The 18,317-nt window shown below is 46.5% G+C and overlaps 2 protein-coding genes across 4 annotated transcripts in view; one reads left to right on the top strand and one right to left on the bottom strand.

Moving 5' to 3' along the window:
• Positions 1-12,534, top strand: part of EFR3A (EFR3 homolog A) — a 45,936-nt gene extending 33,402 nt beyond the window's left edge. For 2 of the 3 annotated variants that reach the window (XM_014544991.1, XM_005872784.2), the window contains 5 exons: positions 2,923-3,014; positions 7,616-7,664; positions 8,701-8,804; positions 9,306-9,355; positions 9,737-12,534. In XM_014544991.1, coding sequence (XP_014400477.1) covers positions 2,923-3,014; positions 7,616-7,664; positions 8,701-8,804; positions 9,306-9,355; positions 9,737-9,842 — 401 coding nt within the window. In that variant the 3' untranslated portion in view covers positions 9,843-12,534. Of the gene's footprint in view, positions 1-2,922; positions 3,015-3,598; positions 3,829-7,615; positions 7,665-8,700; positions 8,805-9,305; positions 9,356-9,736 lie in introns of those variants that run through there. The other variant, XM_014544992.1, reaches the window with a different exon arrangement.
• Positions 12,535-15,009: 2,475 nt separating this feature from the next.
• Positions 15,010-18,317, bottom strand: part of OC90 (otoconin 90) — a 32,035-nt gene continuing 28,727 nt past the window's right edge. Inside the window, exons 12-14 of the mRNA XM_014544990.1 lie at positions 17,941-18,112; positions 17,296-17,402; positions 15,010-15,394 (exon numbers count right to left, since the gene is read on the bottom strand). Coding sequence (XP_014400476.1) covers positions 15,096-15,394; positions 17,296-17,402; positions 17,941-18,112 — 578 coding nt within the window. The 3' untranslated portion in view covers positions 15,010-15,095. The remainder of the gene's footprint in view (positions 15,395-17,295; positions 17,403-17,940; positions 18,113-18,317) is intronic.

Here is an 18,317-nt window from a genome sequence, read left to right as displayed (position 1 = left end):
GTGTGTATTGGAGGTAGATATAGAAATAGATATACATATATACACTACCATCATCATGATAGCAGCTGCCATTTATTAGGCACCTGCTGTGTGCTAGGCACTGTGATGTGTACTTCATGTTCACTTATTTATTTAACCTTTAAAATAGTTCAGTGAGGGAGGTAGCATTATCTTTGTTTACAAATGAGGATAGGAAGGCTGAAATTAAACAACTTGGTTATTACTTTTTATTCCATGATTTTTGGTTGGTTTTTACTCTATAAATAAAGAGGTTGCCGAAAGTAGGTTTACAATTGTGAGTAATGCAGAACACAGTTTATTCTTACATTATAATTTATTAGTTACTTATTTATATTTATTTGTATTTTAACTATAAACCTACTTTTGCCCCACCCTGTATGCATTAATTCTGTGGAATTTTGCGCTTTTCTATAGGACCAAAACATACCTTTGTAAGTAATATCAGCATTAAACTGTGACATTTTGAGTTTGTGAAGATAAGTTATTTGTGAAATTTTGTTCTCCCCAGTTAGCTCTTTAATAGAATCTGAGCAGTATTGTAGCCCAAGTCGCATTTATGATTCAGTGTATACAGTTTGAAGACAGTTTCTATATCTAACTTTTAAATAGCCACAGAAAGTTCCATGTAATGTAGTTCTGTGCCACTTGCATTCAGACTCCTTTCTCCCTTAGCCGTCTGGGTCAAGTGTGTACGTTACGTGTGGGTGCACCAGGTGGCAGCAGAGCAGCATGGGAGGAGTGAGGCGCAGCTCTAAGTATTGGTTCTGAAATCCTGCTCCTGTTCAAACCTGAGGATACAGGAGGGAGGGGGTGGAAAATGGAAGGGACACAGTCAGCAGTGTCTGGGACTGCCCCAGCCCCCTTGGGGGAAGGGAAGCAAACGTCTCCCAGGCTGTGTGCTCAGACTCTGAGATGGCGGCCGGGCATTCTCTGGAGCCGGAGGGCAGGGCGGTCCAGGAGGGGGCGAGGCTGCATCTCAGCGGGCATGGCAGGCAGCGCAGGACAGACACTCTGATTTAGGAACAGTACGTTTGTGCAGATGGACAAGGTGCCGGCTGTGCACCTGGGCTTTGCTGCAGCCCTGTAAGCAGGTGACTATACAGGTCAGACGCTCGAGGATATGTGTATGGTTTCCCATTAAAGTTTATTTCCTTTCCTTTTAAAACTTTGACTCTTTTTCTGTCTCCTCAATGCTTCCCTTCTGTTCTCACTGATTTCGCCCCCACTGACCCCTTTCCTGCCCGTCCTTCTCTTTCCCTCTGTCTTAGGTTTCAGTTTGACTCTCTCTGCAACCCCCAGCCATCGTATGTCAAGCGAGGCTTTCTTCTCGTGCTCTTGGTGACGTAGGCTGTGTGTCGCTCAGTTTGCGTTCTAGTGAGACCTTGGACATTGGCCTGCTTGGAGGGTACAAGCAAGTTGGCATGATGATCACATACTATTTTGTAGCGGTTCCATTATGTTTGCTAATTTATATCAAAGCGCATGATCATGGAGGAGATACAGAAAGAATGCAGTCTCTTAGGTGAGCTCGCTACTAGCCGGCAGTAAAACAGTGACCTGAAAACTCGCAGAACTCGGTGCAGGAGCAGTTGTCACGTGGAGCAGGTGCTGTTTCCATCCCTCGGCCTTCATAGAGCAGAACCGAGTGACTCCTGCGTGACAGACCCAAATCCGTCGGTCACTGCATTTCTGGAATGGGGGGGGAGATGAGACACTAACTCCGTGTCTGCAGTACAAGGCCCGGTGGGGGTGGAAGGTGACAGTGACTGAAGGGAAGACCAGTCCTAACTGAGAGTAAATTTCCGTAGCTAGAAGAAAGAGGGGTACGTGATAGTTAAGGTTTTGAAGGAAGTGATATATGTGATTAGGCCTGAAAGATACGAATCTTTGGGGGGGGGGGGTGCGTCCAGGGCAGGGAATGAAGAGTTCCAGGAGAGGTCTCTGTCTGTAGGAAGGTGTAGAAGGCAGGTGAGCTAACAAGACTCAGGTTGTAGGAAAGGCACTTGGACTTGAGCACTAGATCAGTCAGGAGCAGCGGCAGTTACTATGTAAGATCTGACGAGAGGCCCAGAGCGCCTTTTTAATTCATCAGGGGAGGAGTAGGATTGCTTGGAGAGCAATGTGGTCAGTGCTTTAAACAGCTGGTATCGTGATGGAGGCACATAGGGACAACTGTACAAAGGTCTGTTCTCAGTCGGATGGACTGGGTCGGTGGTTCTCAGTGAGTGATTTTCCCCATCCCAGGGGACACTTACCAATCCGGAGGCATGTTTAGTTATCACCATTCGGACAGGCCTACTGCATCGAGTGGTGGACACTAGGGGTGCTGCTGACCATCCTGCAGTGCACTGACAGGTCCTACAGGTTACCTGGCCTAATATGCCAGCAGTGCCACGGTGAAGAACGCTGCCCAAGTTAGGCTGTGATGGCACAATCGCAGCTCCTTACTGGTTTGAAACAGGAAAAAATTTCCTTGGTGCTCAGATTCTAACTGCGTATCTTCCATATAATTGCAGTCCTACTGTGTGCCCAGAAAAAGAGTCAACTACCAAATTCGATTAGTGGCATCAATCACTACCTTGGAAGGCAACCCGAGGGAGAGGTGGTCAGTAAGAGAGTAACTGGTTCATTATTCTGGCCTCCTCTAGTCCTTCACTCTTCCCCCTCGGAATGAAACCACGGATAATCAAAGTGGGACTAGGAAGCTAGAATGGCGCAGGCTGTAAATGGCTGCATCACAAAATGTGTGGGTCTGAGAACACGGTGCCTTGTATATTTAGAAAAAGCAAAAAAAAAAAAAAACACTGTCTTAATTGTCTGAAGTGTTTTGAAACCTGAAGCATGTTGTTTATAAATGACACACCATTTCTTGCTGGCATATAACAGGGGCTTTTTTTTTAGATGAAGATCGACTTTCTAGAAGAAAAAGTATCGTGGACACCGTGTCCATTCAGGTGGATATTCTACCCGGCAGCCTCCCTTCGGACGATGTGGTGAGTTGCTGATAGTTTGTGCTCAGTGCTGTCTTGGGATAGACATCAATTTAAAAGAATTTTTTGCCCTCCATGCTTTCAAATAGGAGCTAATGTAACTCTAATTATCCCCAAATCAGCAGTTTTTATTGTAGTAGAAATTAATCTGATTCAGCCTGGAACTTACTTGTAATTTATTTACTAAACTCATTTTGGCTATTTATAAAGATACATAATGTAACATGTATGATATTAGGGTTTACAATGTAACTTAGTGTAATAACAGGAACTGAAAACAGAACCAAGTAAGATTTTTTTATAAGAAAGAAATGTCACTTAAGACCTATCATTAAATTAGGAGGCCTCTAGATCCTGTTTTTAAAGATTTATGAAACACAAATTATGAGAATAAATGGAGATAGATACTTCAGATGCTCACAACTTTAAAATTTTCAAAACTTCTTCTGTGAGGGACATTTTTTATCACTTTAGATAGTAAGTGTAATGAGCATAGCGTTGGTGAGGCTCTCTCGCTGACCTGTGTCTTTAAGGGCTGGGCCTCACCTGACCCTCAGAGATGTAACGCTCTCCTCCTGTCTCACTAGCGCACGAGAGTGTAACCTCCCGAGTGGTAGGAAGAAGCGCAGCCGCACTCTCGGGACTTACCACACAGTCACCAGAGACTTTTTGATAGTCGGGTAAAAGTGCCGCAATGCCAGCCTGCCAAGTCAGCCTCCTCCTTGGCTTATCCATTGTTTGCCTTCCTAGGTACTTCATTGTTTCTCATGTGTACAGTATAAATCATTAAAAGAATATCCATCTGAGGAAAGGGGAAGGAAGTTGTCTGAATTCGTGCTTTCTCAGCCTCCTCTCTCGTCCCCCCTCGGTCCCCGCCAGTTAATTTGTCCTCAAGAATTCAAACAGTTTGGGGGCCAGGGTACAGTTGACTAACATGCATCTTCCGTGCTGTTCATCTCCCCATCGGGTAGAACAATCCATTTTATTAAGAAATTGTCTGCAGAGCATCACGAGGCAGTTAGTGCTCCTTGTGGAACGTGGGGCTCTGAGATTGGCTGAAAGTTTCTTGCCAATTTAAGGCTCCAGAAAAATCATCTTCCCAAACTCACCTCTTCTGAGCCATTTTAATTTCTTTCTCCTTGCTGGTGAGGAGGGTATCTTGCTCGCTCTGTCTTGTAATGATTTTGAATTTGGTGCTGTTACATTTTGAGGGAAGAAAATCATCTTAAGCCTTAGTTTATACAGTTTATTTTGCCAAGAGTATAACTTATTTTATTGACTGGTATTACTCCATTTTCCTTTTGTTAACTGTATTTCTTTCTTTTAAAGATACATATAAAGCCCTTCAAACTGTTACAAACAGTCCTTTTTTGAGAAAATGAACTGAAAAGACATTTGCATAAAGACTTAAGGTCGAGGGAAGATTCTTGAACATGAACTTTACATTAATCCATTAATATATTTCTTAACTTGTTAAAGAGCCTTCTTTATTGTAAGTCCAAAGTCAAACATGCCTCCCACTGAGCATTTGAAAAGTTAAGTAAAGTGTTTACTAAAAGATGTCCTTGAGCTGGTTGGAATTTCAAACCCATTGACCGTTATGGAATCTGATTTGCATATTGGGAATGATTGTTCAAATACCAGGAGACAAAAGAAATTACCTTCTAGGCTAGAACTAATTACATGGTGAGGGTAGGAGAGATTTGGGTCAGTTAGGTATTCACCAGTTAATGGTGTAGCAAAATATCAAACCATGAACAAGTACATTAGCTAATAGTGGATCAGTTAAGAAAATTGCTCATTTAAAAACAGTACTCTAATATTTGATCAAAATTATTTGAAATTTTACATACATAATCTCAGTTAGTCTTCAGATCTAACTAATATCTGCTTTTAGGTTTATAACTTAAAAACAAAGTCAGAAGATTGTTTAGATGGAGATCATAGCAAGCTTGTGTCTTCTCTAGATACAACTCTAATTGTCACTATAGTCTGTTGAGATATCTGGTCCACTTGAGGTATGTCAGTTCCAACATTTGCTATTCAAACCTTAGCTTACTGTGAATTGCTTTTCTAAAAATTGCCTTATATATCAATATATACATATGTTAACTTTTTCTAAAACTCTTTAATTATTTCAAAAAGATAAATGGCTAAAATGTAATGGAGGCGTGCCTGCCTCCTGAGATAAAATTACCAGTTGAGTAATAGATTCAAGTGCTATAGGTATGACTTTTGACCTCTAGTGCTCTCTCTGAGCACTGTAGGCATGACCTTTGACCTCTAGTGTTCTCTGAGCACTGTAGACATGACCTTTGACGTCTAGTGTTCTCTCTGAGCACTGTAGGCATGATTTCAATGCATAATGGATGTGAGATTCGAACCACCACTCATTCTTCTCTAAGAGGTGTGGTAGTCAGTGCTTAATTATTTGGGGGAATGGATGAGAGGGTATGTATACTCACTTTTTCTTTGTACAAAATTAAGCAACAGTTGGCTGAACAGGATTATTGTGTATTCTAGGACAAATAACAGATCTATTTTATACTGGTACATGTATACTCTTGCCTTTTTCCCAATTATAACTGAAGATTCCTGCATGTGTGCTAACAAACAATGATCCTAAGGTCAGCAACAGTGGTCAGGGCCTGCTGTGCCAGGTGCCACACAATTACTGAAGTGCCCGTGGAAGTGACCTAGAACTGATTAAAAAAAGATGAATTGCAGATTTTATGCAGGCCCAAGGGTGTTGTACAGTCTAGGTCAGAGCTATAGATCACACATGAGGCAAAAGTCATACGTGAGAGGAACTGGAAACTCTTCGGGGATGGTGCCTTTGCCCTGTTTTTCCGTGACTCCAGCACGCCAGGTAGAGTTGAAGCAGATTCTAGTTTAGCTGAGCACCAAATGGAGTAGCTGGCTTGTTTTTAGCAGCTCCATTGTATGAAACATATGAATCATTAAACACTATTATAAAGCAATTTTTTAAAAATAGGGTTCATAAAAGGGAATCTGGGGAAACAAGATTGAAGACAAATTATAGAAGGTTTTTATTACCAGCCTAAGGACTTTGCATGTAGTTGGGTAGGAAACAGGGAAACACTGAAATTCAGGTAGTCATTTCAGAGCTGTGCCGCACACAGTGACTGAGAAGCATGACTGGAGGGGGAGAGCCTTGCAGTCGCCTGGACAGAGCTCTGAGGACCTGGAGCGGCCAGGCCGGGGATGAAGAGGAGGGTCGGGGGCAGGAGGACCCTGTGCTGAAGGCAGAGCAAGTTAGACTGAGAGCCAGTTAGAGAAAGGAGGTTACCAAAAGGGACAGGGGCAGGACGACTTGGTTTAGATGCTGAGAGACAGTTATCGTGACCTGAATTAAGGACAATAACCAACAGGGAAGAGGATCTGTTAAGTAAAGCACGCTGGCTTCTCACCTGTCCAGATGGAACAGGTAATAAGTGAAGTCCCCGGTGTTCTTTCTCCTGGGCTGTGGTGGTTGGTCAGAAGTCTGGTCCTCTTAACCAGTTACAAGAACCACCGTTTTGTTTTTCTCATTGAGGTACTAGATTGCTTCTAGATACAAATACTTGACCAGCCAGAGCCTAATCTTATATATCTGCTCCAGACATCTAGAACAGAGCCACCGGAGACCCCAAGTTTAATGTGACTTCAGCTACAACTCTGAGCCTCAGTAGGAAGCCGAGGCAGTGGAGCTGTGCCGCTGGCTTCCGCTCAAGCCTTTGCATTGCATCCACGCAGGTGCAGAGCGCGCAGGCTTCCGCTCTCCTTAGTCTCGCTGCCTTAGACTTAGCAAAGGAAGCTCATGAGCTAAAATTAGGGATGACCAGAGCCCAGGCAAGTACTCACATCCCATTTCTTCATTTCCATTCAGAGATAACGTAGTCGCTGGATCTACTATCCCTCCTGAAAACAATCCTTCCTGAAACGTGCTGGCACCACCGAGTGTTACTGACCTTCATCATAACGCACTTTCCGCACATCTCCGAGCGCTAGGGAGACGTGGGAGCCCCAGTCAGAGGGGGTTTCTGGAGCATAAGACTTGGTGGTGGGCCTTGGAAGACCCAGAACGTGGTCATTTAAGCTGTCGGTGAACTGTTCTCACTGAACACTTCCCAAAGTAGGGATTCTTGCTTTTAAACTATTTACAGTTTTAGATTATTTTATTTTCGCTTTGTAAACAGTATGAGGTGCCGAAACTTATAGAGACTATAGAGAACTCATTTCTCACTGGTTACATGGCTGAGACAGCGCGTAACCTCTGCCGGGGGTGCTTGCAAGCACTGTCCCTATGAAGCCGTTCCGTCGGGGGGCTCTGGTCTCGTTGCACTTCCCCCACTGCAGCTTGGTTCTACTCAGCGCTGCTTGGGGGCCCAGGATGCACATCCGGCCAGCCCAGTGATAGCCTGTAGACTTTTTTGGGAACCCCTAAAGTACACCATTGTCACATTTGTGGAGTATAATTACAAATCACGCCAACACAGAGAAGAAAAAATCTTGTAAAAGCTCTTCTATTACTTGTAACTGCATGAAAGTATTATTTATATCGACCTTTCTTAACTATTTTACTTAAAATCCCTTTTCTCTAGGTTAGTAACACTGAAGAAATTACCTTTGAAGCATTAAAGAAAGCAATTGGTGAGATTTTTTGTACTCATTAACTCCCCCAGTATTTTGATAGTTTATCTTTATCTTAGTACATGTTTATATGCTGATTCCTGTATAAATGTGTAATTGATTTCTTTAGTTACGTTCTTTAGGTTTTTACAATTATAAAAAATGAGAGTAATACTTTATACCAAGATAAGTGAAGACCACAGAGTCAGTCCAACCTGGTGTGAAATTTGGCTGCAGCATTTCTAGCTGTGTGATCTCGGGAGAAGGTTAATTTCCTGCCTGGTGTTTTCATTGATGACATAGCAGGGATTAACGTGACACTGTCGTGCCTGCTGACACTCTCACCCATGGCAAACTCACTTCTCATTGTACTTCTATGTGCCTGTTAAAAACCACTCTGTTTACTTCTCCCAGCACTTCTCAGAGTTTTCATCCTATTTCTCATAAGTTCGTGCAGCCTGCATGCTGGCCAACAAATAAGGGTGGCATTAGAATGCACTGTAATATGCTTGCACAATTCTAGGAAAGTCTGTCTATACCAAGGAAAATAATGATCTGTGACAAGGTAGACATTTGTTATTTTACTGTATCGCAAACTTTGGCTAGACCATACGTCATCTTCAGATAAGAACCCGCTTTCCGGATTGTGGGCGATAAATGGGAAAGGCCAGCAGAGTGGTCTGTCCTGTGCATTCGGTAGCCAGTTGAGCAGGTTCCTCCAGCGCCTCGTCTGTGCCAGCGCGTGGCTATTGAGAGAAGATTCCTCCTTCGGGAAGGAAGCGGTCGTGCTCTGCTGTTTCGGTGGCCAACAGAGCTTGTCTATGAAAAGGGGCCTGTGTAGTTTGAACCCTGAGATTTAAAAACATTTTTCATAAGTGTTGCTTTCTAGTCTTAACTAAGACATTTCAAAGCATGTTACACCTTTTGCTTTTTTCCTTATAAAAGTAATATTATAAATTGTTTCTTTTTGGTTTTGAGATCATTTACTCTTATGGTCATTGGAAGGGTCCCTGAAATTCTGTGTTGCTTTAACGGGTCTCTGTAAACATGTACACAGATACCAATGGAATGGAAGAGCAGGAAAAGGAGAAGAGGCGTCTGGTGATAGAGAAATTCCAGAAAGCACCTTTTGAAGAAATAGCAGCACAGTGTGAATCCAAAGTGAGTGACTAAATGCTGAAGGGGCAGGGGTGGAGTGTGATTTGGGGGAAACTTTCTTGGTAATTGGTTGGTAGGCTCCATGTTTAGACGAATCAGCAGAAGACAAGGTGATGTATCAGACAGGGACCGAAACTTCAACGCTTAGATAGCTGTGAAGCTAAACAGTTTCTTAGTGTCACAGAAGCTGATGGAAATGAGAGATCCCAAGCTGCATGTTAAAGATTGGTGTGGCTTTGATACTTTTTTTTGCAGTGGTTTTCAATGCTTTTGCTGTGGGTGATTTTGTGTGTCCATTGGTTTGTTTTTACCAGTGAGACTAGGAAAGGAGTAAAAGAGAAACTTTATATTATATGAGACAAACAAAACCAAAATATTACAGCATTCTGTACCATCAGCTTCATAGTTACAGTTATGCTTTGTCTTTAAAATTGCATTTGTATTATTACATACGGGTATTTGGAAAACAATAAATCATTCTTAACATTTTTTTTTCTTTTATAGGCGAATTTGCTTCATGATAGACTTACTCAAATACTGGAACTCACCATACGGTAAGGGTTGTTACAACAGCAATACAACAACAACAAAATAGGAACGGTTAGCCCCTGTAAACTTGTCGCTGATTATGTTAAATAATTACGTTTTTCATTTAGGTTAAACGAGAGGTCATACAGTACCTTGTCTTGGTAGGCATTGTCTTCTCTAGCCAGTCTGTTCCCATTTCTTGTCCAGGTGTCTCTGGCTTTTCTAGTTGTCCTTTAGCATGTCCCTAGAAGGACAGCGGGTGCTTTGGAAGACTTGCACTCGAATGCTATATTGAACCAGGTACATTTCTCCTCAATTCCTCACCGGCTGGGGCAATAGCAGTTAGGACGCTCTGTGACGGGAAGTGCATCTAAGTCACTGTTGACAATGCCCTTCTTCTCTTCCAGTCCTCCTCCCAGCCCGTCGGGAACACTGACCATTACTTCTGGGCATGCCCAGTACCAGTCTGTCCCCGTCTATGAGATGAAGTTTCCTGACCTATGTGTGTACTGAGTGGCTCAGGAAGACCTCAGCATAGAATGTCAAAGCCTGGGAATGCAGGCCGGGCTCTTTACTTTACATCTATAACACACTTCTTGAAAACAGCGGTGGAACGTACATTTGACCAAATGCTTGTTATACCATACTAGAAATTTCGAAACTATATGTGATTTCAAGTACTTTTGAAGATAGATTTATGCCATACTAATTTCTTTTGAGGTTCCTGTTGGCTTTAAAGTTTAGCATGTATTGGTCTCAACATTATTTCATTGTTAAACAGTATATTTTAAACTTTTCTCAAACATGTTTTTTTTTTTTTTTTTTGAAAATTAGGCCTTTGAGGGTTGAAAGACTATGAAGTGTCTCTTGTATTTCTTAAACATCTACACAACTGTTTAGGATTTTTGCTTTAGTTTTGGTTATCTGCAAAAGCGAAAACATGCTAGTACGCTAGTCCTGGGCTGCTGACTGCCTGAGGCTTTTGTTCCTGTGTTTCCAATGTTGCGACAGGCGTCTCTTCGTTCACTTACCGGGATACGTGCAATAGGCGTTCCTCCGCTTGTTTATGGTAGTGACGTTTGTTGAATAATATGCCTAGAATATGACCCTAAATCAGTCGCCATACTTTAAAGTGTCTGGTTCTTGTAATACTGTATCTTCTGCCGAGAGTTTGATCATTCTACGTGAGAGGCTTAGAGCTTGCTCTCCAGATACCGAACTGTGCAATATTTTTTACATCATAAGATGTATTAGTTTACAGACTGTGCTTTGAAATTATAGTAGTATTTTGCTGTGGCTCAATTAATTAAATGAGATATATATATATATTTAGTATAAAAAAGACATTTAAAACAGTTACTAGTTCATCTGTGAAGAGTACACATTTTGATTTTTATTAAGAGCACATTAATTTACATTTTTATATTGTTCATTGTTTTTAATCATCATAGTCAGAAAATTACCAAAACAGACTTTAATTTGTAGGATTTGAACTGTAGCTTGTATGCATTTGTGTTCAAGGTTTGTTATATTACATATGCGTTTAGGGTTTGTTATATTACATTTAACGGGTGCCTATGGTTTTAGCAATCAAGTGTGCTAAGGATTGTCATGTAAGCTTCTGTCGGTTTAAGCCACCAAGGTGATGTGTACTCACACTCTACTCACCTGCTGACCGACCCATGGTATCGTCTTAAAGCCACATACATTTCAGTGAGTCCACTACATGGCAAAATGAACAATTGTCTTTGCAAGTCTTACAACATTCTCCTAGGACATTTATATAACATAACTTGTTTATAGTTCTACCTTTTTTAATTTTATTTCTTTTTACATAAAAAATACACATATTAAAAATTGTGACTGAAAAACCAGTTTTGGTTTTGGCTTTTGTTTGTAAAATTGCAGTGAAGAGCGGCATGCTACACCTTTGGTTTATGATTATCTGGGCACATGTAGTAGAAACAGAAAAAGTAAAGAAGCATGCTCAAACTTTTTTCAACATATGAACCAAAGTACAGCATCTTAAAGCACTTTGCAAGAGATAGAAGTCATTGAACCTCTAAAACGACACTCGACGTCCTGGCCGCTGTAGTACACGTCCATGAAGAAGCCCTAGTTTTCTGCGTAACAGTGCGGTCACCGAGGGCGTCGTGATCCTATAGCAGCTGTCACTGTATTTGCCTCTTGATCAGCTAAAATGCGTCACCATTTAAGAAGCCAAATTTTGTGTCTTTTTAATTTTCTTTTTTTCTTCTGTATTTTTAAAGAAGGATCTTAATTGTTGACAGTGCATTTGAAAGTCAGAGCAGGGGGACATGCAGAAACAATCCCCATCCACTCGGGTGTCACTTTACAGGTGAGCACTGTGTGCTTCTGTGTGGGAGCGTGTCATGTGAGAGTCTAGGAAAGGAAGACATGTACTCGTTTGCACTCCTGCTCCAAGGATCCCAGGTCTCGGCGTGGTCGGTGCGTGTTGCATGGACAGGACAACCACTTCCGTTCATGCTTATCGCCTTCTCCTGGTCTGTGTGTAAACTGTTGAACTGGGTTGTTCTGTAGGGGTTTTGTTTTGTTTTGTTTTTAAATCCCAGTAGACTTCTGTGTGCCCTCGGTTAGTGAGCTGGTCTTGTTGCCGAGGATTCCCTGGAAGCGGGTCTGCCCTGTGGCCTGTGCCTTCAGGAGCTCCTGCAGGGGGGGTGCGTACTGTGTTGTAGCTGGGCCTGCGGCGGCGAGTGTGGGATTGGTTGACGGGCACTGTATGGCTATATTTTTGTAGATACTGAAAATTCTTATAAACTGTTATCACTTTTTTGCTGTAGACAGTTGCTTATATCATATTTTCTTGACATTGAATAGTTAACATTTAAATGTTCCTCCTATGCTTGTGTTGTCTCTGCTCAGAGTTCGTTGTCATTGAAGTTAGTCAGACACGTGTGCACGCGCACACACAGGCACATATACATGCACACACGCACACGCACGCACCCTTAATAATTCTGAACCCATTCTCTTTTACAGTAATGCCACACTTTACCAGTGGTTAACTTCCCTCCTCAGAATAGCCCTTCTCTTCCTGTCTGAAAATGGAACTCGTTTGTTTTATTCATGGCAATATATGTTGTCAGTGTAACGAAGTGAGCTTTTTGAAATGTAAAAATCCACTCTGCAATTCATATGTGAGCAATAAAACAAAATCAAAATATTGGTGCCTAAGTACATTTTTATAATGGCTATTTTTACATTTACTAAATACGTTTATTCAATATGTTGCTGTAGCTAAAATGAGAATTTTTAGTGAAAGTCAGGTTGCCGAGTGGATTCCTCCTCACACCCACTGGGAGTCTCAGACCCGTGAGTGAAGGCTGGTTGTAGGGAGGTGTGGCCGAGGTGAAGGTCACCCGTGAGCGGGACATGGGGAAGCACAGCTGCTTCTCTGCTAGGTCTTCGGGTTCCTTTCAGCCCCGCCTCCTTGCTGCATAAATTACTGGGAGTCTCCCTGTAAAATAGCAGCTCCTCTGGGACCTCCCCACCCTGCTGACTGCAGGGACTTCCTTTAGGCTGCAGCAAAGCAGGGCAGCAGGGCTCTGGGCTGGAACCCGCCCCTGCCACTGCCTGTCTAAGGGCTGTAGGCAAGGGACTGCCCTTGGGGCTTTGAAGTCCTCATCTGGAACATGATGGGGAGTAAAGCCCACCGTCAGGGCATGTGTATGTTCATTACTGCTCCTCCTCCAGTTGGCAGAGCGGCCTGAGCCCCTGGCAGCTGCCTCCATCCTGTGGACTCAGGCCAGTCCCCCCACGCTTGGAACCTGTTGTTTAGGTGTGAGATGAGCAGTCGGGATGGTTTGCTATCTCATGTGCTTTCCTTCCAGCTTTAACTTGTTGGATCCTGTTACTAGTCTGTCATCTGATAAATTACTAACCTCAAGTACCAAGTTCACACGAATGAAAAAGCAGGAAAACGAGCACCAAAGTCGGCCTCTTCGTTTTCTGTTTGCCTTTGACTTGCACTTTGAGTCAGAGGCGGCCTGTAGGGGGCCCTGTCCTAGTCTGGGTTCTCCTACAGCAGAGCCGAAGGCAGGCTCACGGGCAGGGGTTTCTCTGGGCGTGATCCCAGGGAACCTCTGAAATGGAGAAAGGGCTGGTGAAGAGGATTCTCCGATGACTTGGCCAGATCCAGCCTCCGCAACAGTCTAAGGCGTCTCAGGAGGAGAGCTCAGGCCGGTCCACCAGGCGATGGCAGGCAGGGCAGCGTGTAGCCTTTGGCTTCTACTCATGGTCAAGGCCCTGTTGGCGTGAACTCCCCCACATCTCTGGATTGCGTGTGCCTGATGCGGAACAGTTTCCAAGGGGCCCCACGCCTCATCAGAGAAGGTAGGAGGTGTGGCCAGCAGGTAGGAGGTGTGGTGGGCCTTGTCAGACCCCACCGCCCAGTGTGGCCGGTCAGAGCCTCAGGAACTGGGTGTCACAGCAGTGTCTGGAGCAGTGATGGCGAACCTTTTGAGCTTGGCATGTCAGCATTTTGAAAAACCCTAACTTAACTCTGGTGCCGTGTCACATATAGAAATTTTTTGATATTTGCAACCATAGTAAAACAAAGACTTATATTTTTGATATTTATTTTATATATTTAAATGTCATTTAACAAAGAAAAATCAACCAAAAATATGAGTTCGCGTGTCACTTCTGACACGCATGTCATAGGTTCGCCATCACTGGTCTGGAGCAAGAGGTGGGACCAGACGGCGTGGAGCTGGCAAAAGACGTCCAGTGTGGCACCACCTCGTCTGATCCTTAAGGACAGGACTAAACGTGGAAGCACGCGGTTATTTCAAATACCGCCCTCCCGCCCCCCCATCTTGCTTAATGGGTCGATGAAGGGATTTTTAACCCTTTTCGGTGCAACGTCGAGGCTGACTCGACAGACCAGGCGCTAGGAGCAGGTCCAACGTCGAGGCTGAGGTCGACACCGCAAACCGGTTCAACATTCAATTAATTTGGACCAGACTGTTTGAATTCCAAAAATAAAATTGGACCGCCAAGGGTTAAAGATGGGATGCCTTTAGTCTGGTAGAGAATAAATCTCAGCTAGTAGGTGGGGGGGTATAGTTCCGTTTTTTACAGAATCTGCGTGTGTCTAGAGTGGTGCTTCATTCCTGGCCTTCCAGCCACTGGGATAAACCCTCATTTGTGAAAACAAGCCCAGGACCAAGACGGGGTGAGTGGTGATTCTTCGTCGTGGGGGAGGGGGAGACACATGCCCCCTCTCCTAGTAACTAGGATGGCAGGTGTGTTTTTAGGGCACGGACCAAAAGTGCTGTCATCTCAGCCCTTGGCGTACATCTTCGGTGAGTTATTGATGACTCCTAGGTGACCTCATAAGACTGGCTGACTACATACACTCCCTTCTATTCTTTTTTAATAGAAGAAAATTAGCTTCCAGTGATTAGGGAATAGACTCCCCCCTCCCCCTCCCATTGTCTCTGTCCTCTCACCTTTGCAATCTATTCATGCACCAGTACCTACATTTCTTAAAAACACACAAAACCAAGGGGAGAAAAAGCACTGATTGGATATTTATTGCACCTCCATCGTGTGCTGCAGGAAGTGGAGCCACACCTGCGCTGCCTCCTGCGGATGGCATTCCCAGGGGAGCTGGGAGCACCACGGTCCTCTGTCCCCAGCCTCTGCTCAGAGGAGGACCGAGAGGCGGCTCAGGCCCCAAGGCGCCTGGGAGCAGGTGTGCTTGGCATTTTCTCCGGGGCTCTATCTGGGGCCAGGTTGTGGCCTGGCTCCCACGGGACCAAGTGACCTCCCCAGAAATCTCCTGGTTCTCAGGTGTGCGGTGGGGGGCAGGGCCTCCGCGCTGTTCTCCTCGGAGCTGGAGCCCAGGGAGGACGCCGGAAGCCCTCCTTGCCCTCCGTCCTCGCAGGGGCGCTGGGGGCCCTGGCACTCTTGTCTGCCCGACGACTTGAGGCTCTGGTTAAAGAAGGCCGATGCCATGCACTCAGCCGCCGTCTGCTCACAGGCACAGAGCAGCTTCTCGCACAGGCTCTGGCCCACACCTTTGAGGGCGAGAACAGAGTAGCACCCTGGGCCATGGGACCACGGAGATGGAGCCCCCAGGTGGCCTCCATCCCCCTCTTGAACCTCTGGACGTCCAGCGCGCACTGATGCCGCCACTGGAAATACTCTCGTTACACCAACCCTCCAAGTCTCAGGCACTGGCTTTCCCAGCAGCCCAGGCACACATGTCATTTCAGCAGCAGGTGGAAAAGAGGAGCAGAGTGGACGCACACAAGCCTGCTTCCTGGAGCCCTCGGCCCTTCCCCCCAATCCCAGTGTCAGGACGACAGGGCAGGCTCCAGGGTGCCCTCCCAGCGCCTGCCACCTGCACCAGGTATGGGACACTGAGCTCAGAGCTCACAGGGTTGGGACCGGATCCCTAAAGCTCTGTGGGAGTTCGAGCTGCACATACAACATCCCTGGATTCTGCGAGCCTTCAGCTGGGCACACGAGACCTCACGGCGTGGTTGCATATCACGACAATAGTACTCTGATCTGTCACCCATGGGCTCTCAACCCACTCTCAGCCCCCGGTCCGCTATAGGACAGAATGTCAGTGTTTCAGTCTGCGTTCCTGATCTGGTACCTGTCTATCTCCCAGCCTCACCTTCCCCCTCAGCAGTCTCCCCACCCCCACTCTCTCTGCTGGCCAGACAGAACCATATGCTGACCCTGTGCTGCCAGGAGTCCCCAAAATGCCTCGGTTTTCCTTTCCCTTTCCTTGGAACATCCACACCAGCATGGCCTTCGGAAACCTGAGATCTCACCTCACTGCTCTCCTGACTTCTCCCGTCCTCACTGCCAGACTCTCCAGGCTCCACCTCCTGTTAGCAGGTATGGCCTGAGATTAGGGGAGTCACTGACTTGTCTCTCTTCCCTCTAGACCAGTGATGGCGAACCTATGACACGCGTGTCATAAGTGACACGCGAACTCGTTTTTTTGGTTGATTTTTCTTTGTTAAATGGCATTTAAATATATAAAATAAATATCAAAAATATAAATCTTTGTTTTACTATGGTTGCAAATATCAAAAAATTTCTATATGTGACACAGCACCAGAGTTAAGTTAGGGTTTTTCAAAATGCTGACACGCCGAGCTCAAAAGGTTCGCCATCACTGGTCTAGACTCTGAGGGACTTGAGGCAGGGATCCTGCATGCTGTTTCCTAGTTACCAATGAAGGTTTGTTGGGTAAGTAGAAAATTGAAGGGATGGCGCTCCCGGCAAGTGAGAGGCACGCATGATCCTACAAGGAGGTGCATGCAGGAGGGGGAGGGGACTAATGGCCCAGTGCTAACCCTCGCTCTGCTGTAAGAGTGATGTGCAGAGGGGGCGGTGGCAGTTTCCAGCCATCCTGCCTGAGGCCCTGAGCAGCCACAGAGGAGCCTCCAGGAGAGAGAGGAGTGGAGCTGCAGCCTACCTGGCCCTTCAGCCAGGGCCACCATCCTGACGGGGCCCCTCGGGAGATGTCACCCGGGAAAAGGGGCCCACGGGCCTGGTGAAGCCTCGGCTGGAGGTCGGAGGCAGTGGGGTCTTAGGTCCCGATCCAGCTCAGCACTGACTGCCTGTGTGACCTGGGGCGCCTCCTGGTGCTCTGGCCTGGCCGGTTGTGAGGATGAACTCGCTCACACAGCAGGAGCTTGGAGCAGACGGCACACGGTGAGCACGCAATGCGCCCGGCTTGTGTAACGGGCCCGGTGTGCACCTGGCCAGCCCTGTGCCCTGGGCGCGGACATCACCTCTGAACTGGACTCTCCTCAGTGGACTAGGGGTCTAATACGCGCCTCAGAGGGAAGACGTGTTAGGTCATGCGATGGATGAAAAAGAGCGTCTACGCCTGAGTGTGGTCATGATGCTGAGCGGGTGAGAGGATAACCCACCGGGAGGCCCACGCACTCACACTTGGGGGCACCGTCCGTGCACACCACCGGCGGCCGAGGAAGCCTCCCGCGCCAGCAGCCCAGCCTCCCCACCTGCTGCAGGCAGCAGTGGTGGGACCAGCAGCACCTACGACCAAGGAGAAGCCTTTACTGCCCAGCTGCCCCGGGAGCCCCTCAGGGCCTGCTTCTCCCGCACCCTCCACAGTGAGAGCCAGTGCCTCCTTCCGTGTGCACGGCTGGCTCCTACACGCCACGCGCTCCACGCGTGCCGGCTCAGGTTGCGCACTGCACAGGCATCTAAAGTGAAAGTCACTCCAATTGCCCAGAATGTAAACCTTGGTGAGGAGCTGATTTCAGTGTGGCCTCTCGTCATGCACATCAATGAGACCCACCCTCTCTGTCGCTCATCACTATGTCTTTAGAGTGACCCTCTCCAGGGGCTGGTCTGTCAGGCTCTGCCCCTTCGTGGGTGAATGACCTCAGATGAGGCCAAGCCTCAGCTGCTCACCCGGAAAATGGGCCCGTGATGTCAGGAGCCACCCGAGTGAGGTAAGGCAGGCAGCAAGCTCTTTGTGGACCTCGAGTGACGGCCCAGGTGGAGGAGGGCTCTCACCTCTCCCTGCAGGCAGCATCGGCGCCATCGCCTGCCACCCTCGTGCACCTACCTGTCCAGGGCGTCCCTGGGTTCGCCTCGCCCTTCTTGCCCACAGTAGCAGCCATAAGATTCAAACTCCTCGGGGCACCGGGCTGTCAGGCAGAAGAGCATCTGCCCCAGCTGTGGCATCACCTGTGTGTCCTCCCTGGCTCCCAGGCGCAGGAAGGTGGACCTGTCACAGGCTGGGGAGAGAGGACTCGGGCAGCCAGGAGTGCCAGCGCGACGTTCCCAGGAGGGCTCCACGTGGCCACAGTCGTGCCAGGAGCCTGCGTCCTCCACCCCCTCCCCACTCCTGGAGGCTGTCCTGTGCCCAGGCCCTGTCTGGATGGTCGTCTTTCAGGGAGAAGTCTTCCTCACCGGGCTCTGCTCGCCCAGGCTCCTCGCTAC

The sequence above is a fragment of the Myotis brandtii genome, unplaced genomic scaffold (assembly GCF_000412655.1).
Source record: "Myotis brandtii unplaced genomic scaffold, ASM41265v1 scaffold390, whole genome shotgun sequence".
Taxonomy (NCBI): domain Eukaryota; kingdom Metazoa; phylum Chordata; class Mammalia; order Chiroptera; family Vespertilionidae; genus Myotis; species Myotis brandtii.
Note: the sequence above shows the minus strand (reverse complement) of the source record. Positions and strands in the feature narration are given on the sequence as shown.